This window comes from Somniosus microcephalus, chromosome 4 (genome assembly GCF_052327205.1).
Source record: "Somniosus microcephalus isolate GS21.2 chromosome 4, FLI_Smic_1.0, whole genome shotgun sequence".
In the NCBI taxonomy this organism is placed as follows: Eukaryota; Metazoa; Chordata; class Chondrichthyes; order Squaliformes; family Somniosidae; genus Somniosus; species Somniosus microcephalus.
Genome location: NC_140990.1, coordinates 191,351,842 through 191,373,505, shown reverse-complemented (window position 1 = coordinate 191,373,505; position 21,664 = coordinate 191,351,842). Strand labels below are relative to the sequence as shown.

General features: G+C 50.8%; 1 protein-coding gene across 1 annotated transcript in view; it reads right to left on the bottom strand.

Annotated features, from left to right (window-relative positions):
- Positions 1-16,832, bottom strand: part of LOC147120086 (aryl hydrocarbon receptor-like) — a 188,966-nt gene extending 172,134 nt beyond the window's left edge. The window contains exons 1-2 of the mRNA XM_085985649.1: positions 16,460-16,832; positions 13,569-13,756 (exon numbers count right to left, since the gene is read on the bottom strand). Coding sequence (XP_085841775.1) covers positions 13,569-13,756; positions 16,460-16,500 — 229 coding nt within the window. The 5' untranslated portion in view covers positions 16,501-16,832. The remainder of the gene's footprint in view (positions 1-13,568; positions 13,757-16,459) is intronic.
- Positions 16,833-21,664: the final 4,832 nt, after the last annotated feature.

Below are 21,664 nucleotides of genomic sequence, written 5' to 3'. Positions count from 1 at the left end.
TCGAATCGTACCTGGAGGAAGCCGTCGTCCCTCAGAGATCCAAACTAAGAGTCCTGAAAGCCCAAGCGAGCCCGAGAGTATATACACTCATCCAGGACATGACTACGTACGACGACGCCATCAACCTACTGAAACAGCAGTACCGGAGCCCGGTAAACTACATGTACACTAGGCATCTCTTAAGATCTCGCCAGCAACAGCCAGGAGAATCGATAGCTGAATTTTCACGAGCGCTGAGACAACTCGGCAGGAACTGTGACTTTAAAGCGGTGACGGCTACTGCGAACATGGAAGACAATGTCCGCGACGCCTTGGTGAGAGGCCTACGTTCCGACTACACACGGCAAAGACTGCTTGAAGCTAAGGACATAGACCTGGACAAGGCCGAAGCCCTCGCCCTCACCCTAGAGGCCACCCAGCAAGACCAGGAAGCGTTTGCCAGGTACTATTCGCGACCCTGGGACTCGGGCCCAACCCCCACCCCACCACCCTTCACAGCGCTGCCCCCGGGACCTACCTCAGCGTCTGCATCACGGATCCGACCGGGCCCGCTAGCCCCGGTACCGGCCCCGACATCAGGCAACCCCGATCGGGCCGCTGGCTGCTTCTTTTGCGGCCAGGAGAAGCATCCGAGGTCGCGCTGCCCAGCCAAAAACTCGACCTGCAAAACCTGCCTCAAGAAAGGCCACTTCTCCAAGGCCTGCAGAAGCAAATCCTCAGAAGCCAGCAGTGCCTCATGCGAACCCTGGGGGCGGCCATCTTTGTGCGGGGCAGCCGAAGCCTGCAGAGCCTCATGGGAAAACCAGGGGCGGCCATCTTTGTGCGGGGCAGCCGAAGCCTGCAGAGCCTCATGGGAACAGCAGGGGCGGCCATCTTTGTGCGGGGCAAACGATTTAAACAGAGCCTCATGTGAACTACGGGGGCCGCCATCTTCGCCGCCATCTTGTCATGACAACGACGCGCTCATCTACACCCTAGCTTCTGTGACCCTGGATCAAGCCCGCCCGCACCACCTGGCCAGCTCAATGATGGACATCAAAGTCAACGGCCACGCCACGACCTGCCTGTTCGACAGCGGAAGCACGGAGAGCTTCATCCACCCAGACACGGTGAGCCACTACTCCCTCCCCGTCCTGCCAACGCGCAGCCGCATCTCGATGGCATCGAGGTCGCACGCCACAGACATCAGCGGCTACTGTGTCGTGACATTGTCGGTTAAAGGGACAGAGTATAAAAATTTTAAACTCCTCGTACTCCCCCAGCTGTGCGCTGCCGTCATACTAGGGCTGGACTTCCAATCCCACCTCCAAAGTGTAACCCTAGCATACGGTGGACCCCTCCCCCCACTCACAGTCGACAACCAGCGAAAGTTAAACCGCCCACCGCGTAACACCTGCAGCCTATCCACCCTCAAGGTACCGCCACCTTCCCTGTTCGCTAACCTCACCCCCGACTGCAAACCTGTCGCTACTAAGAGCAGGCGGTACAGCGCTGGGGACAGAGCCTTCATTAGCTCTGAGGTGCAGCGACTCCTGAAAGAGGGCATTATTGAGGGGAGCAGCAGCCCCTGGCGTGCCCAGGTGGTGGTAGTCAAGACCGGCGACAAAAATCGCCTGGTTATCGACTACAGCCAGACCATAAACAGATACACCCAGCTGGACGCATACCCCCTCCCCCGCATATCGGACATGGTCAATGAGATTGCACAATACCGCGTATTCTCGACCATCGACCTCAAGTCGGCCTACCACCAACTCCCCATCAGCCCGGAGGACAGCCAGTACACCGCCTTCGAGGCGAATGGCCGCCTCTACCAATTCCTTAGGGTCCCCTTTGGTGTCACCAACGGGGTCTCGGTTTTCCAACGGGAGATGGACCGGATGGTTGACCAGAACGGACTACAGGCCACTTTCCCCTATCTCGATAACGTCACCATCTGCGGCCGCAACCGGCAGGACCATGACGTGAATCTGGAGAAATTCCTCCGTACGGCCCAACGGCTGAACCTCACCTACAATAAGGAGAAATGCGTGTTTAACACAGCGCGCCTTGCCATCCTTGGCTGTGTAGTAGAGAACGGAGTCATCGGCCCCGACCCCGAAAGAATGCGCCCCCTCATGGAGCTACCCCTCCCCCACTGTCCAAAAGCACTTAGGAGAACCCTGGGGCTTTTCGCCTACTATGCCCAATGGGTACCCAATTATGCGGACAAAGCCAGACCCCTCCTGAAAACCACATCCTTCCCCCTCACGGAAGAGGCGTGCGCGGCCTTCTCCCTCATTAAGGGAGACATAGCCAAGGCCACAATGCACGCAGTGGATGAGTCAATCCCCTTCCAAGTGGAGAGCGATGCATCCGACTTCGCCCTAGCCGCTACCCTTAACCAGGAGGGTAGGCCGGTAGCCTTCTTCTCAAGGACCCTACAGGGCCCCGAGACCCGACACTCGTCGGTCGAGAAGGAAGCCCAGGCAATTGTGGAGGCAGTACGGCGCTGGAGGCACTACTTGGCAGGCAAACGATTTACCCTCCTCACCGACCAACGCTCGGTTGCCTTCATGTTTAATAACAAGCTGAGGGGCAAGATCAAGAACGACAAAATCTTGAGGTGGAGAATCGAGCTTTCCACCTATGATTATGAGATCTTGTACCGGCCCGGTAAACTGAACGACCCCCCTGATGCTCTTTCACGCATTACATGCGCCAGCGCGCAAAGTGATAGACTTCAGACCCTCCACAATGACCTCTGCCACCCCGGAGTCACCAGACTCTACCATTTCATTAAGGCCCGCAACCTGCCATACTCCATCGAGGAGGTCAGGACCATGACCAGGAACTGCCAGATCTGTGCTGAGTGCAAACCGCACTTCTATAAGCCGGACAGAGCAAGCCTGATCAAGGCCACCCGCCCCTTCGAGCGTCTGAGCATCGACTTCAAGGGGCCCCTACCGTCATCCGACCGTAATGTGTACTTCCTCAACATCGTTGATGAGTACTCCCGTTTCCCCTTTGCCTTCCCCTGCCCAGACATGACCAGTAACACGGTCATTAAATGCCTGAACAAACTCTTCGCCTTGTTCGGGTTCCCGAACTATATACATAGTGACCGGGGCGCCTCCTTCATGAGCGAGGAACTCCGTCAGTTCCTATTGGAGAGGGGTATTGCAGCAAGCAGGACCACCAGCTACAACCCCCGAGGGAACGGCCAGGTGGAAAGAGAGAACGCGACGGTATGGAAGGCCACCCTCTTAGCCTTAAAGTCTAAGGGCCTCCCAACCTCCCGCTGGCAAGAGGTCCTCCCGATTGCGCTGCACTCCATCCGGTCACTACTTTGCACTGCCATTAACACCACCCCCCATGCTCGAATGTTTGTCTTCCCCAGGAAGTCGACTACGGGAACCACCCTACCAACCTGGCTGACCTCTCCGGGACCCGTCTTGCTGCGAAAGCACGTGAGGGCCCATAAAACGGACCCCCTGGTCGAGAAGGTGAACCTCCTGCACGCCAACCCCCAGTACGCCTATGTGGCTTACCCAGACGGACGGGAGGACACTGTCTCCTTACGAGACCTCGCACCCTCACCCCCCCCCTCCCAACCCCCCCCGAGTCCAGCCGAGGTAGACGGCATGCCGGAACCCCACGAGCCTTTGCCGACTACGCAGACACCAGCTTTAACACCGGATAATGTAACACCGCCGCTGCGACGATCGGAGAGGCTAACGAAGCCTCCGGACAGACTGACATACCAGAGCTGGTAATACACTTCACCCCGCCGGACTCTAATCTAAACAAGGGGTGAATGTGGTAAACCACTGTTATAGTTATCACTGTATATTGTTCTCACTGTTCTCACTGTCACATCACTACACGAGGTCGCCTCTTGTCGCACTGTTATACCTGGGCTGACCACCTCCGACTCCGCCCATTACCTGCCCAGGTATAAAGGTAGCTGACTGGCTAGTATTCCTCCCTGTTGGATCGGATCACCCACGAGGGTGGGCTCTGTTATTTAGCCAATAAAAACCTTCAGTTACGTTCTTAACTCGTCGCCTTTTATTGGACTAATTGATAGGCATATCACCTAGCACAAAGGAAGTTGGCTGTGGTTCTTGGAGGTCATTCATCTCAATCACATGACATCACTGCAGGAGTTCCTCAGGGCAGTGTCCTCGGCCCAACCATCTTCAGCTGTTTCATCAATGACCTTCCCTCCATCATAAGGTCAGAAGTGGGGATGTTCGCTGATGATTGCACTGTTCAGCACCATTCGAGACTCGTCGGATACTGACGCAGTCCGTGTCCATATGCAGCAAGACCTGGACAACATTCAGACTTGGGCTGACAAGTGGCAAGTAACATTCGCACCACACAAGTGCCAGGCAATGACCATCTCCAACAAGCGAGACTCTAACCATCTCCCCTTGACATACAATGGCATTACCATCGCTGAATCCCCCACTATCAGCATCCTGGGGGTTACCATTGATCAGAACTGAACTGGACCAGCCATATAAATACTGTGGCTACAAGAGCAGGCCAGAGGCTGGGAATTCTGCGGCGAGTGTCTCACCTCCTGACTCCCCAAAGCCTTTCCACCATCTACAAGGCACAAGTCAGGAGTGTGATGGAATACTCTCCACTTGCCTGGATGAGTGCAGCTCCAACAACACTCAAGAAGCTCGACACCATTCAGGATAAAGCAGCCCGCTTGATTGGCACTCCATCCACCACCTTCAACATTCACTCCCTCCACCACCGGCGCACTGTGGCTGCAGTGTGTACCATCTACAAGATGCACTGCAGCAACTCGCCAAAGCTCCTTCAACAGCACCTTCCAAACCCGCGACCTCTACCACTTAGAAGGACAAGGGCAGCAGACGCATGGGAACATCACCACCTACAAGTTCCCCTCCAAGCCACACACCATCCTGACTTGGACCTGTATCGCCGTTCCTTCACTGTCGCTGGGCCAAAATCCTGGAACTCCCTTCCTAACAGCATTGTGGGTGTACCTACACCATATGGACTGCAGCGGTTCAAGAAGGCGGCTCACCACCATCTTCTCAAGGGCAATTAGGGATGGGCACTAAATGCAGGCCTAGCCAGCGACGCCCACATCCCATCAATGAATTAAAAAAAAGCAAATACTTGGCCTTCTCTCAGAGGAGCCAGGCACAAGAGTGAAAATATTCAGTGTTCTGATTCCTTCTCTTGTACCATCTGGACTCACTTAACAAGGATAAATATAACTGCTATTATACTTTAAAAATTAAAACTACCAGTTGGCTACATTACACTTAAAACTGATTCCTTTGAAATAGTGCATTAATAATTATACGTAATCAAATTTAATCTTTTTAATACACAAAATACAAAGAAAAATAATGTTTAGGAGCAGGAAAAAACCACTGAGCCTCTTCGATTACTTCCTTGATGAACCCTCACTGGGAAACTTTAAGTAAATGGAGATGTTTGGCGCCAACAGTTAAAACCCAAAGGATACAAAACTGAAGTTTTTTTTAATTTTTTTTTTTTAATTCGTTTATGTGATGTGGGCGTCGCTGGCAAGGCCAGCAATTATTGCCCAACCCTAATTGCCCTCGAGAAGGTGGTGGTGAGCCACCTTCTTGAACTGCTGCAGTCCGTGTGGTAAAGGTACTCCCAGTACTGTTAGGGAGGGAGTTCCAGGATTTTGACCCAGCGACAAAGGAACGGCGATATACTTCTAAGTCAGGATGGTGTGTGACTTGGAGCGGAACTTAGAAGTGGTGGTGTTCCCATGCGCCGTGGGTTTATTCATTTAGAATATTATTCCCTATACTGGGAACAGTGAAAAGAACTAAAGGACTTAACCTGCCTTACGGGGGATCCACAACCTGAGCTCTCCTCATATCCTTTACAACAACATCCTGAAACTCTGCGAGGGCTCCAATCTCCCAGACCACCCGAAGATATTAAGGCTCATCTTCCACTAGTCTCTGCACTTAACTAGTGTCCACTTACAGAACTATGAGATACGTCTTTATCCTTTGAAATCTTTAGTATAAATTTTATCTGGTAAAAAAAGTAGCGGTACACAGTGTTATATATGTTTTCAGTTGCGCAGTTTGCACGTGACATTTTTTTTCTTCTTAAATATGGAAGTACTATTACAAAACTAAACTGTGTTTCAACTTCCATCTGGAACAACCAAGGTTACAATTTGCGAAATAATCTGTTACAGAAAAAAACTGTACGTGATCAACCACAAATTATACACAGTCCGAAGAGAAATAGACAGATCACGAAGGCGAGTGAGTGATGGATACAGAGTACAGGCGAGTGAGTGATGGATACAGAGTACAGGCGAGTGAGTGATGGATACAGAGTACAGGCGAGTGAGTGGTGGATACAGAGTACAGGCGAGTGAGTGGTGGATACAGAGTACAGGCGAGTGAGTGGTGGATACAGAGTACAGGCGAGTGAGTGGTGGATACAGAGTACAGGCGAGTGAGTGGTGGATACAGAGTACAGGCGAGTGAGTGGTGGATACAGAGTACAGGCGAGTGAGTGGTGGATACAGAGTACAGGCGAGTGAGTGATAGATAAAGTGTGCTCTTTCTGTGTCTTCTCTGCCCTACAGGTTGATGACGTACCGCTCTCCATTCTTTTGTTGGTACCAGCCTATTCCAACGTATCATGCAGCCACGTTATTCCTTATCTGTCTCTTGATCTATTACAGCAAAGTGATCCATATGGGCTATATTTATTGCTTTGTCTCTCCTCTAAATGACTTCATTTATAACCTTTCCCCAGTGGGATTTATCTGCACTTCCCCAGGACCTCCCTCTTAACACTTGAACACTGATATAATATTAGCTATCTTTACACTCTTTTGATGCCAAGCTGTTTTTAGTTTGGAACGCGTCGATAAACTTTCCATCTCCTGCTTCTGTCCTCACCTAACCAAGTGAGTTTGAGGCTGTATAAACCTGAACATGCTCCATTTCCTAAAGAATTTTGCTTTTTAAAACCATTAAGGCCACTCAGCACCTCCCCACACCAGTGCAGGAAAAGGTGACAAACCATGGTTGCAACACCGTCCCCCTCCCCCACCATCATGGCAGCACATGTGGGCGCTCCAATACACTGCACCACAACCCAAATAGCAATTAACTGCTAACCACCAATACATTCCCATGGCACGGAAACAAAATCATAATTGGACAATGATGCCATAAGCCTTCCCTTTATTTGCTTTTAAGATTTTTTTAATTAATTCGTGGGATGTGTGCATTATTGCCCATCCCTAATTGGCCTCAAGAAGGTGGTGGTGAGCCGCCTTCTTGAACCGGTACAGTCCGTGTGGTGAAAGTACTCCCACAGTGACTTGGTAGGTGGTGGTGTTCCCATACGCCTGCTGCCCTTGTCCTTCTAGGTGGCAAAGGTCACGGGTTTGGGAGTTGCTGTTGAAGAAGCCATGGCGAGTTGCTGCAGTGCATCTTGTTGATGGTACACACTGCAGCCACGGTACGCCGGTGGTGGAGGGAGTGAATGTATATGGTATAAAAAAAGATTGTTCGTCAGTTCTGACAGAATTGGATTTTGATAGCACATGGACAATGCCCAGCCCGCTCAAGGCACTGAACAATAACATACCCCCATTTACTATCATGCATCCTACACCACTCCTCACACGTAGTATGCAAGCACATTTGGAAAGGTTCTTTGCAAATTACCCGTAGTATGGACTCTGGATTTATCCTCAGCCATCCAAGAGCAATTTCAACAAACCATCATCCACAAGTTAGCAAAAACATTCAAATTCCTCTCACATCAAACAAGCCACCTGCTCAATCACAGCAAACCCCCGCCAGTTCTTTTTAATAATCTGTGGAAAATAATACCACAGGTTATAAAAGCAGATTAAAAAAATACTTCAAAATACCATGAAACCCAAAACTTTGCGACTGTTTGTTATTATCGCTATTTTTCCACCACTGTTTTTCCTTTTCATTTACAGCAATAGCAACTGACAGGAGTTATGAGCAGCGACAGCAATGATGATACAACAAATATACCCAGTGTACAGATGTGCAGGTGGGTCCACTGTTAGTAGCACAAGATGAGGACAATCAGTGTGTTTGATTCTTTTCCTAACCCACTCTTCCTTTTGGCCACTACACCCTACCACTGCCATAAACCACCACTTCATTTATAAAAGGCTCTATCGAGTTCATGCATCATTCCCCCCACAGGGGAATATGTCTGCACTTCCCAGAATTTCATTTTTGACACTTGAACAATGGTACAATATTAACTATCTTCTACCCTCTGATACCACCCTGTGGTTGAAGGTTTTGATAAGCTTTCCACCTCGTGCATTAGGAAATGGAGCAATATTGTTGTGCTAGCAATTATGCAGCAAATGTGAATATGTATTGTTGAACACCATTCAGCAGAAGGAGTCGTGAATGTGATAAACATTGAATTGCCTCAACATATCCATGGGGCACAAGCCTGAGAAGAGACACATTATAAAAGCCTTGGAGTGCCACGTCTAAGTTTGGCCACTATAGAATCACAGATCCTACAGCAGAGAAACAGGCCATTCGGCCCAACTGGTCCGTGCCGGTGTTTATGCTCCACACGGGCCTCCTCCCACCCCTCTTCATCTCACCCGAACAGCGTATCTCCTTCTATTCCTTTCTCCCTCATGTGCCTATCTAGCTTCTCCTAAAATCCATCTATGATATCCGCCTCAACCACATCCTGCGGTAGAAAGTTCCACATTCTCACCACTATAATTATCGAAAGATATGAAGCAGAAGATGTTCTGAATCACTGCCTTTTCACTTCTGAAATCTACACTCCAGTCCAGCCCAGATAGAAAAAGTGAAGGTCTCCACTCATATTGAAAGTTGCAAGTCAGAAATGTAGGCGGCTTTGGTCGTCCAACAGATAAGGTCAACTCAGAGATGGGTGCCATTCCCAGATTCTGATCTGCCATAACAATATCAATGCTGTGCCAGCGAAGCAGGAACATTTCATTGTGGCTGCAGTAATCTGCACCGTCTGGAGCAGTACAGGAAAGTCCATCACTGCAAGCAGCCCAGGCCCACTGCCAATGTTGTGAGGAGCGAGTGGGGAAAAAATACCAGTGATTAACATACAGCTGGGTAAAACACTTTGTGAAGTATCAGATGGTACCAAAAGCACAGCATGGGAGGGAGAACGCTTTGAAATGTTCACATTGCAATAGTTCACACCACCAGGACATTCTCTTCCTCACCAAAAGTCAAACTCATTTTTGGCACCAACAATTTCTGGTGCCCAGTGCACTCCCTTTTCTTGTTCAGTGACTGGCTTACAACCAGCTAAATCAGGAGATCAAAGAGACACCAAATTTGAGTGAGCTATAGTCACTACGTTATGATGTGCAGACCCTGCCTGGATAATCTTTTAAAAAAACAATTATTTTACATCACGTTGACCGACATTGCGTCAGTCGTGGCTCAGTTGGTAGCTCTTTCGCCCAAGTCAGAACGCCATGAGCTGAAATCCCACTTCAAAGACTCGAACACATAATCTAGGCTGACGCTCCAGTGCAGTACTGAGGGAGTGCTGCACTGTCGGAGGTGCCGTCTTTTGGATGAGACATTAATCCGAGGTCCTGTCAGTCCTCGCAAGTGGACGTAATTGCTCCGAGGCCAATATTCCAAAGAAGTGCAGGGAGTTCTCTCTGGTGTCCTGGCCATCATTTATCCCTCAACCAACAGATTATCTGGTCATTATCACACTGCTGTTTGTGGGAGCTTGCCGAGTGCCAATTGGCTGCCGGGTTTCCTACATTACAATGGTGACTGCATTTCAAAAGTACTTCATTGGCTGTAAAGCACATTGGGATGCCCTGAGGTTGTGAAAATTCAAGTTCTTTATTACTTTCTTTCCATATGCTTGAGAACTTAAATTGTCTTAACAAATTGTCATTCAGTATTTAAATGCTGTCTTGTCTCAGCCAGATCACCGGATATGACTTGCAGTCACTTGAACGATTGGAACAATTGTTCCTCTCTGCTCTCGTAAAGTCACCTACTCCTGCTGATATACAGTGCCAACGACTCTCTCGTACCTTAACCCAAGGTGGCCTGCGAGAGTCTAGGGCTGTTGACAGACTATTCATTCAGGGCAGTCAACATAGCCAAGCTCAATGCTGTCCTCAGCAGATCTCTTTACAACACACTCAGACACACACACACACACGTGCAATGTCCACACACATGTGCAATGCCCGCTCTCTACATCAGGGGTTACATAGAAACATAGAAGATAGGAGCAGGAGTAGGCCATTCGGCCCCTCAAGCCTGCTCCACCATTCAATGAGATCATGGCTGAGCATCCAAATTCAGTACCCGGTCCCTGCCTTCTCCCCATATCCCTTGATCCCCCTAGCCTTAAGAAATATATCCAACTCCTTCTTGAATACATTTAATGAATTGGCCTCTACTGCCTTCTGTGGTAGAGAATTCCACAGGTTCACCACTCTCTGGGTGAAGAAATTCCTCCTCATCTCTGTCCTAAATGGCTTGCCCCTTATCCTTAGACTGTGACCCCTGGTTCTGGACTCCCCGACCATCGGGAACATCCTTCCAGCATCTAGTCCTGTTAGAATTTTATAAGTTTCGATGAGATCCCCTCTCAATCTTCTAAACTCCAGCGAGTATAAGCCCAATCGACCCAATCTCTCCAGGTATCAGCCTGGTGAATCTTCACTGCACTCCTTCCATGGCAAGGACATCCTTCCTCAGATAAGGCGACCAAAACTGCACACAATACTCCAGATATGGTCTCACCAAGGCCCTGTACAACTGCAGCAAGACATCCTTGTTCCTCTACTCAAACCCTCTCGCTACGAAGGCCAACATACCATTTGTCTTCTTAACCGCCTGCTGCACCTGCATGCTTACTTTCAGCGACTGGGGCACAAGGACACCCAGGTCTCGTTGCACTTCCCCTTCTCCCAATCTATTGCCATTCATATAATAATCTGCCGCCTTGTTTTTGACACCAAAGTGGACAACCTCGCATTTATCCACGTTATATTGCATCTGCCATGCTTCTGCACAAGTTAGTATGCGAGTTTCAGACTTTACAGGAAATCATTAAAAGCTGAAAACTGGACTGTGGCGCATATACACTTCCGAGTTTTGAAACTTTTGCCACTTCCTCAACAGACTCTATTAAACAGGGTCATTAAACGCTGCCACAGTTAAATTAACGGGAAATTGTGCATCAAATTCACAATACGCTAATGTGGAGCTTGAAGCTGGTGAACTTTTGTTCAGACTTGTTAATAAGTGAATACCAAAGCCACTGATGACTGCATGAGTCTAATTCTGTTTGTATTTCACTGGATTCTCGGATTTGCACAAGTGTTTGGGGGATTACAGTCTGTGATTGTGTCTGTTTTTCTATGGAAACAGAAAACCAGTAGCCCTACCTGTAATAAAAGGGCCGTTATTCCCTATAATCAGAGCCCCGGGTTTACATGGGTAAATAAGCAAAATTCCACCTTCATTATCTAGCATTCAGGACTTTTGTCAGCATTTTCGGAATTGCATTCCATCACTTACTTTGTCTCTGCAGGATATTGAGAAATTAACCCAAGAGCTTACCATATAGAGAGAAGAACAGACTGACTTTCGGGAGGGAGGTGTGATGCTTACAAAGGAATAAAATTGGCATGAGGGCATAAGGAATAAAGGGCGCGTGATCTATTTCTGCCCCGGTGCCTTAAGGTCAGGGTTGGTAAACCCATTCAGCTCTGCATCTTCGTGGTGTTCTGCTGGTTAGAATTATTTATCCAGGTGCATCTATCCAAGGTGATTGGAAAATAAATACACACCAGTTTTTTTTTTTTTTTTTTTTTTTTTAAACGCAAGCAATCAATCCACCTTGTTGGAAAATACATGTAATGACGAGCAAAATGCACCATTCTGCCCACCTTCAAATACAGCACAAACAATTGGAGGATTATTTCAATACTTTTTCCCCCTCAACATAATTGGACTCTTTGCAATCAATGCTCGACTGCCTCTGGATGCTAACGAGATCCATTGTTTAAACTCCACTTCCATCCGCCAGACAGAGTGTTATGCTTAAAAGAAAAACCTGTCACAGCCTTAATGAGCATGAAGGCAGTAAATGGGGTACTCTTCATGCCCCCTAGTAAGTCCAGCAATTTGTTAGCATCGCTACCCATAGAAATCCAAAACAAGACACAAACTGACGATTTTTAATCCACCTCAGAATTTCCTTTAGACTCCAATACATCTGAAAATGTGAAAAAAAACTTCCTCCCTCGTCTTAGATAGGCAATCAAAAAAAAGGATTTAAATGGAGACTGTTCCACTTCCATCCATTTTATAAATTCTTTAAATAGCACTTGGTTAAATTATTAATGAATGCCATAGGGGAGAAAAACCCTGCAGTGCGCCAGTTGAATAGAAACTAAGCATTCAGAAAAGATTGAAAATACATATTCGCCAGCATTCGGTGGGTTAAAGTGGTGGTAAGATTCACTCCTCCAAATCCTCTCAGGTCAACTTTCAGTTTCAGAACAAATCCAAGTGATAAACAGATTCCAGCTCCCTAATTAATTTCGCTCAATGTTATTTTGACCTGATTAGCATATTTTAGATAAATATTTAAACAAATTGTGGATGTATTCTTTAGCATCAGTGAAAGGAGAGGCACTATTTTAAATAGTTGTCCATTCTTACACCACAGCAGCGAAAGCAGAAATACCAAGTTTAGGCTCGAGTGGGCGAGAATGTCAAATCAAATCAAACCACCCACTTGGGTACAACGAGATGGAGGGGGAAGAACCCGAATCCACCGCTACCCAATCGACCCCAATATATTTTAAACAGAATTCACTATCTCCTGCCACCCACCGACTCCTCGCCGTTAAAGAAAACAAACGTGTTGCAAAAATAATGCATATTCGGATTGTGTATTGCTCTAAAAAGCAGTTCTTCCCCCACACCACCACTAAAAACAAATCCCAAATTATTCGCCTGTACAAAAACAGCTCAAAAACCCGGTGACTGCTGGAACTTAGCACTTTTCTTATAGAGACAATATTTTATATTGAGACATTGCAGCTCTTCCAAAAGATAGTCCAACATGTCCGCCAGGACCTGTAATATGCAACAAAGAACAAACAGCCCTTGCTACAGATGGAGCAATGCTCAAAGTATAGTTACTGGTGCAGGCTGGGAGAAAGGAAAGAAAAACATGCATTTAAAAAGTGCCTTTCACTACCTCAGGACTCCCCAAAGCCAATGAAGTACTTTTGAAGTGTAGTCACTGTTGTAGTGCAGGCAAACATTCGGATAAAACAATATATTTCGTGCTTGCGTGCAGTGTCAAGAACTCCCTCTAACTCCGGCTGCCCGTTCCATTCACACCTGCATCGCAAAGTCAGCAGAAGCCGCCCGCAGCATCTGTAGTGCTGGTGGTCTCCTCTCCCCATTGCCCACCCAGGGACACGTTGCACCTTAAGGACATAGCCCACCCTTTTAACTTACCCCGGAAGAAAGTCTTGGATCGCAAGTAGCTGACGCTGAGGCGGAGGATGGAGAGCTTGTCCAGGCTCGAGGTCACATCTTCAGCGAAAGGTAGCAGGCCGGCCAGGCGGTCCAATTCAGAGTTTAATCGGTCCCGGTGCCTCTTGGAAGGGTTGGATTTGACTCCGTCAGCCAGCACGGGCTTCACTCTGACAACAAGCAGAACAACACAGATCAATGCACCTGTATAACACAGACTGTCGGCCAGCTCCAAGCACCATCTGAAGGCTGCTCTCACTGCGTGATTGAACGCCAGGCCGAAGTTCGCATTAACCCCCCGGGCCACAGTTTGCATTAACCTGCGCCCCTCCCCGCCAGGCCGCAGTTTGCATTAACCCCGCCGCCCCCGCCAGTTTGCATTAACCGCGCCCCCGCCAGTTTGCATTAACTTAGGCCCCCGCCAGTTTGCATTAACCCCGCCCCCCGCCAGCCAGTTTGCATTAACCCCACCCCGCCAGTTTGCATTAACCCCGCCCCCGCCACAGTTTGCATTAACCCCGCCCCCGCCAGTTTGCATTAACCCGGCCCCAGCCACAGTTTGCATTAACCCCGCCCCCGCCAGTTTGCATTAACCCCGCCCCCGCCAGTTTGCATTAACCCCGCCCCAGCCACAGTTTGCATTAACCCCGCCCCCGCCAGTTTGCATTAACCCCGCCCCCGCCAGTTTGCATTAACCCCGCCCCAGCCACAGTTTGCATTAACCCCGCCCCAGTTTACATTAACCCCGACCCCAGTTTGCATGAACCCCGACCCCAGCCACAGTTTGCATGAACCCCGACCCCCGGGCCACAGTTCGCATGAACACCCCCCCCGTCACAGTTTGCATTAACCCCCCCCACCCCCCCATCACACTTTGCATCAACCCCCCCCCCCCCGCGGTCACACTTTGCATCAACCCCCCCCCCCCCGCGGTCACACTTTGCATTAACCCCCCCCCCCGCCACACTTTGCATCAACCCCCGCCGTCACAGTTTGCATCAACCCCCGCGGTCACAGTTTGCATCAACCCCCCCCCCCCCCCCCCCCCGGGTCACAGTTTGCATCAACCCCCCCCCCCCCCCCGGGTCACAGTTTGCATCAACCCCCCCCCCCCCACCCCGGTCACAGTTTGCATTAACCCCGCCCCCCCAGGCCACAGTTTGCATTAACCCCGCCCCCCGGGCCACAGTTTGCATTAACCCCGCCCCCCGGGCCACAGTTTGCATTAACCCCACCCCCCGGGCCACAGTTTGCATTAACCCCGCCCCAGCCACAGTTTGCATTAACCCCACCCCCGCCAGTTTGCATTAACCCCGACCCCAGTTTGCATGAACCCCGACCCCAGCCACAGTTTGCATGAACCCCCCCCCCCCCCGTCACACTTTGCATCAACCCCCCCGGTCAGTTTGCATCAACCCCCGCGGTCACAGTTTGCATCAACCCCCCCCCGGGTCACAGTTTGCACAAACACCCCCCCCACCCCCCCCGGGTCACACTTTTTTTAAACCCCACAGTGCAGATAGAGGCCATTTCGGCCCATCGAGCCTGCACCAACACATATCCCACCCGATCCCCGTAACCCCTACACCAACACATATCCCACCCGATCCCCGTAACCCCACGTATTTAATCCCCCTAACACTAAGGGTCAATTTATCATAGCCAATCATCCTAACCCGCACATCTTTGGACTGTGGGAGGAAACCGGAGCACCCGGAGGAAACCCACGCAAACACGGGGAGAATGTGCAAACTCCACACAGACAGTCACCCGAGGCCGGATTCGAACCCGGGTCCCTGGCGCTGTGAGGCAACAGTGCTAACCACTATGCCACCGTGCTGCCCTTTGCATTAACCCCCGCCCCCCCCGGTCACACTTTGCATTAACCCCCGCCCCCCCCCCGGTCACACTTTGCATTAACCCCCGCCCCCCCCCCCGGTCACACTTTGCATTAAGCCCCCCGGTCACACTTTGCATTAACCCCCCCCCCCACCCCGGTCACAGTTTGCATTACCCCCACCCCCGGTCACACTTTGCATTAACCCCCCCCCCCCCGGTCACACTTTGCATTACCCCCACCCCCGGTCACACTTTGCATTACCCCCCCCCCGGTCACACTTTGCATTACCCACCACCCCCCCCGCCCGGTCACACTTTGCATTACCCCCACCCCCGGTCACACTTTGCATTACCCCCCCCCCCCGGGTCACACTTTGCATTACCCCCCCCCCCCGGGTCACACTTTGCATTACCCACCACCCCCCCCGCCCGGTCACACTTTGCATTACCCGCCCGGTCACACTTTGCATTAACCCCCCCCCGGTCACACTTTGCATTAACCCCCCCCACCCCCGTCACACTTTGCATTAACCCCCCCCCACCCCCGATCACACTTTGCATTAACCCCCCCGTCACAGTTTGCATTAACCCCCCCCCCCAGTCACACTTTGCATTAACCCCCCCCCCCAGTCACACTTTGCATTAACCCCCCCCCCCCAGTCACACTTTGCATTAACCCCCCCCCCAGTCACACTTTGCATTAACCCCCCCACCGGTCACAGTTTGCATTAACCCCCCCCGGTCACACTTTGCATTAACCCCCCCCCCAGTCACACTTTGCATTAACCCCCCCACCGGTCACAGTTTGCATTAACCCCCCCCAGTCACACTTTGCATTAACCCCCCCCCCAGTCACACTTTGCATTAACCCCCCCAGTCACACTTTGCATTAACCCCCCCACCGGTCACAGTTTGCATTAACCCCCCCCGGTCACACTTTGCATTAACCCCCCCGTCACAGTTTGCATTAACCCCCCCGGTCACAGTTTGCATTAACCCCCCTTGGCTTGCTCCCGGTGCCCAGCTGTACTCACGTTCTTTGCACGGGCTTTCTCCTCTTCCGCCCCGCGTACATTGCTGCAGCTGCTCCGAGGGCCTTGCCCGCCGCCTCTCTCTCTCTCTCACTCACTCACTCCTCCACACACACACACCTACATGTATACAGCTTGCACTCGCTGCTCAGCCGGCTCCGCCCCGCCCGTAAACAGTCTCAATCCCCGGGGGTGCCGTTCCGCTCCCCGCCTGTCTGCCGGGGCTCCGGGCCGGTGAAGTTGCTCCTGACGCTGCAGCTCCGCTCAGTCCAACTCCGCAACCCAGACTCTGCAGCCAGTCCATGAGGGGGCGTCTCGTGCACTGCGCTGTCACCGTGCGGGGGCGCGCCTCCACTGTATCACTCTCTGTGCCCAGAGCGCGCCTCCTCTATCACTCTCTGTTCCCAGAGCGCGCCTCCTCTGTATCACTCTCTGTGCCCAGAGCGCGCCTCCTCTGTATCACTCGCTGTGCCTAGAGCGTGCCTCCTCTGTATCACTCTCTGTACCCAGAGCGTGCCTCCTCTGTATCACTCTCTGTATCCAGAGCGCGCCTCCCCTGTATCACTCTGTGCCCAGAGTGCACCTCCTCTATCACTCTCTGTACCCAGAGCACGCCTCCTCTGTATCACTCTCTGCCCAGAGCGCGCCTCCTCTATCACTCTCTGTTCCCAGAGCGCGCTTCCTCTGTATCACTATCTGTACCCAGAGCGCGCCTCCTCTGTATCACTCTCTGTACCCAGAGCGCGCCTCCTCTGTATCACTCTCTGTGCCCAGAGCGCGCCTCCTCTGTATCACTCGCTGTGCCTAGAGCGTGCCTCCTCTGTATCACTCTCTGTACCCAGAGCGTGCATCCTCTGTATCACTCTCTGTATCCAGAGCGCGCCTCCTCTATCACTCTGTGCCCAGTGTGCACCTCCTCTATCACTCTCTGTACCCAGAGCGCGCCTCCTCTGTATAACTCTCTGTGCCCAGAGCGTGCCTCCTCTGTATCACTCTGTGCCCAGAGCGCGCCTCCTCTGTATCACTCTCTGTGCCCAGAGCGCGCCTCCTCTGTATCACTGTGCCCAGAGCACGCCTCCTCTGTATTACTCTGTAACCAGAGCGTGCCTCCTCTGTATCACTCTCTGTACCCAGAGCACGCCTCCTCTGTATCACTCTCTGTGCCCAGAGCGTGCCTCCTCTGTATCACTCTCTGTTCCCAGAGCGCGCCTCCTCTGTATCACTCTTTGTACCCAGAGCGCGCCTCCTCTGTATCACTCTCTGTGCCCAGAGTGCGCCTCCTCTATCACTCTCTGTACCCAGAGCGCGCCTCCTCTGTATCACTCTCTGTGCCCAGAGCGCGCCTCCTCTATATCACTCTCTGTACCCAGAGCGCGCCTCCTCTGTATCACTCTCTGTGCCCAGAGCGCGCCTCCTCTGTATCACTTGCTGTGCCTAGAGCGTGCCTCCTCTGTATCACTCTCTGTACCCAGAGCGTGCCTCCTCTGTATCACTCTCTGTATCCAGAGCGCGCCTCCCCTGTATCACTCTGTGCCCAAAGTGCACCTCCTCTATCACTCTCTGTACCCAGAGCACGCCTCCTCTGTATCGCTCTCTGCCCAGAGCGCGCCTCCTCTATCACTCTCTGTTCCCAGAGCGCGCTTCCTCTGTATCACTATCTGTACCCAGAGCGCGCCTCCTCTGTATCACTCTCTGTACCCAGAGCGCGCCTCCTCTGTATCACTCTCTGTGCCCAGAGCGCGCCTCCTCTGTATCACTCGCTGTGCCTAGAGCGTGCCTCCTCTGTATCACTCTCTGTACCCAGAGCGTGCATCCTCTGTATCACTCTCTGTATCCAGAGCGCGCCTCCTCTATCACTCTGTGCCCAGTGTGCACCTCCTCTATCACTCTCTGTACCCAGAGCGCGCCTCCTCTGTATAACTCTCTGTGCCCAGAGCGTGCCTCCTCTGTATCACTCTGTGCCCAGAGCGCGCCTCCTCTGTATCACTCTCTGTGCCCAGAGCGCGCCTCCTCTGTATCACTGTGCCCAGAGCACGCCTCCTCTGTATCACTCTGTAACCAGAGCGTGCCTCCTCTGTATCACTCTCTGTACCCAGAGCACGCCTCCTCTGTATCACTCTCTGTGCCCAGAGTGCGCCTCCTCTGTATCACTCTCTGTGCCCAGAGTGCGCCTCCTCTATCACTCTCTGTACCCAGAGCGCGCCTCCCCTGTATCACTCTCTGTACCCAGAGCGCGCCTCCTCTGTATCACTCTCTGTTCCCAGAGCGCGCCTCCTCTGTATCACTCTCTGTTCCCAGAGCGCGCCTCCTCTGTATCACTCGCTGTGCCTAGAGTGCAATTCCTCTAAGAACATAAGTACATAACATAAGAAATAGGAGCAGGAATAGGCCACTTGGCCCCTCGAGCCTGCTCCACCATTCAATAAGATCATGGCTGATCTTGGGCTCAAAGCCACTTCCCCGCCCGCTCCACATAACCCTTATCTTGCAAAAATTTGTCTATCTCCACCTTAAATGTATTTAATGACCCAGCCTCCACAGCTCTCTGCGGCAGAGAATGCCACAAATTTACGACCCTCTGAGAGAAGAAATTCCTCCTCATCTCAGTTCTAAAAGGGCGACCCTTTGTTCTGAAATTATGCCCCCGCGTTCTAGATTCCCCCCCCCTCCGAGGGGAAACATCCTCTCTGCATCTACCTTGTCGTGCCCCCTCAGTATCTTATATGTTTCAATAAGATCACCTCTCATTCTTCTAAATTCCAATGGGTATAGGCCCAGCCTGCTCAACCTTTCCTCATAAGTCAACCCCCTCATCTCTGGAATTAATCTAGTGAATCGTCTCTGAGCTGCCTCCAATGCAAGTATATCCTCCCTTAAATAAGGAGACCAAAACTGTATGCAGTACTCAAAGTGTGGTCTCACCAGTACCCTGTACAGTTGTAGCAGGATTTCCTTGCTTTTATACTCCAACCCCTTTGAAGGAAAGGCCAACATTCCTCCTCTGTATCACTCTCTGTACCTAGAGCGCGCCTCCTCTGTATCACCCACTATGGCCAGAGCGCGACTCTCCCCAACACAGCCTGTGTGCAGAACGCGCCTCCGTTTGACACTCTCTGCGGCCTTTTCTCTGGTGTGCGTTTGTCTGGTGCTCCCCTTGTTTGTGGGGGGAAAAGTGGTGACTGAGTGATGGATCTGTTCCCTCAGAAGTTGTTATGGTGGCTTTTATAAACCCACCTTTTATTTCCATTAAACTTAGTCTGGGTGTAGATATTGGGCACAACAAAACTGCTGAGAGTTTTGCTATCTAAAACATCATTGTCCCCCAATTGGAATTTTGAAAAAAAATGTATGGGCAGTTTCTCAAAGTAATATGTTAATATTGTTGAAATTACATTCATTTCCACACAACTCCCAGGAATTACAGACATAATACAAAGCACCAGACAAAATTTCAAAATGACGGCCAAAAGTGTGGACAGATGTAGAATGGTACTATCTCTCTCTCTTCTGTCACCTCAGGTTATACCTATCAGGAAAGATTGAACAGGTTGGGGCTCTTTTCTCCAGAAAAGAGAAGACAGCGAGATAGAGGTGATCTAATAGAGGTCTTCAAAATTATGAAGGGGTTTGATAGGGTAGACGTAGAAAAGATGTTTCCACTTGTGGGCGAGACCAGATCTCGGGGCCATAAATATAAGATAGTCACTAATAAATCCAATAGGGAATTCAGGAGAAACCTCTTTACCCAGAGAGTGGTTAGAATGGGTAACTCGCTACCACAGGGAGTGGTTGAGGTGAATAGCATCGATGTATTTAAGGGGAAGCTAGATAAGCACATGAGGGAGAAAGGAATAGAAGGATATGCTGATAGGGTGAGATGAAGAGTGGTGGGAGGAGGCTCCTGTGGAGCATAGACCAGTTGGGCCGAATGGCCTGTTTCTGTGCTGTAGATTCTATGTAATTCTTGGGGCTGGGGATGAGGAAGAGGGATTAATTAAATACGGTTTTCCCTTGTTGACTGGTGTGAGAGAGCCAGGCCAATCAATAAGGAGCCTGGATTTTCTTACCTTTGCAGATGCGAGCTAACAAGTGGGGCAAGCATCCATCGTGCTGGGTCTCTGAAAATTTCTTTCGCTGGCATTTGACGCCTGTCCAAAACTAGCATGTGTATTTAAATGAGGATGTAATGGAGTGATGATGTCACACGTCCTATTGTCCATCATTACCGCCTAACTAACGTTGAGCATTCCATCACTCCTGGGCAAAATGGACACCCAGCGTTGTCAGGCAGTAAGGTAAAGGTGAAAGTTGATTTAAAGGGTCCAGCAGCTGCCGTGAAAGTATTCATGAAAAGTTTATATGGCTTCCCTTCCCGCTCCAGCATCGTTACCTCTGGTGTCCCTCAAAGATCTATCCTTGAACCCCTCCTATATCTCATCTACATGCTGCCCCTCAGTGACATCATCAGGAAACACAATATCTGGAAACATAACGTCAGGTTGGCGACACCCAGCTCTAACTCACCACCACCTCGCTCGACCCATCCACTGTATCTGATTTGTCACACTGCTTGTCCGACGTCCAGTATTAGGTGAGCAGAAATTTCCTCCAATTAAACTTGTCTTTGGTCCCCGCCACAAACTTCGTTCCCTCGCTACCAACTCAATCCCCCTCCCTGGCCACTGTCGCAGGCTGAACCAGACTGTTCACAACTTCAACCTCCTATTTGATGCTGAGCTGAGCTTCTGACCTCATATCCTCTCCATCACCAAGGCCTCCTACTTCCACACCTGCCTCAGCTCATCTGCTGCTGAAATCCTCATCCATGCCTTTGTCACGTCCAGACTCGACTGTTCCGACACTCTCCTGGCTGGCTACCCATCTTCCACCCTTCATACACTGGAACTCATACAAAACTCTGCTGCCCGTATCCTAACTCGCCTCAAGTCCCATTCACCCATCAGCCCTGTGTTCGCTGCCCTACACTGGCTCCCAGTCCAGGAGAAAAGAAAGGAGACCACAGGGAGAGGAGGTACTTTTCCAAAATTCCCTGGACTCGGCAATGGTCCCGGCAGACTGGAAAACTGCTAATGTAACACCCTTATTTAAAAAGGGCAGTAGACAGAAGGCTGGAAACTATAGACCGGTTAGCCTAACATCTGTGGTAGGTAAAATTTTGGAGTCCATTATTAAGGAGACAGTAACAGG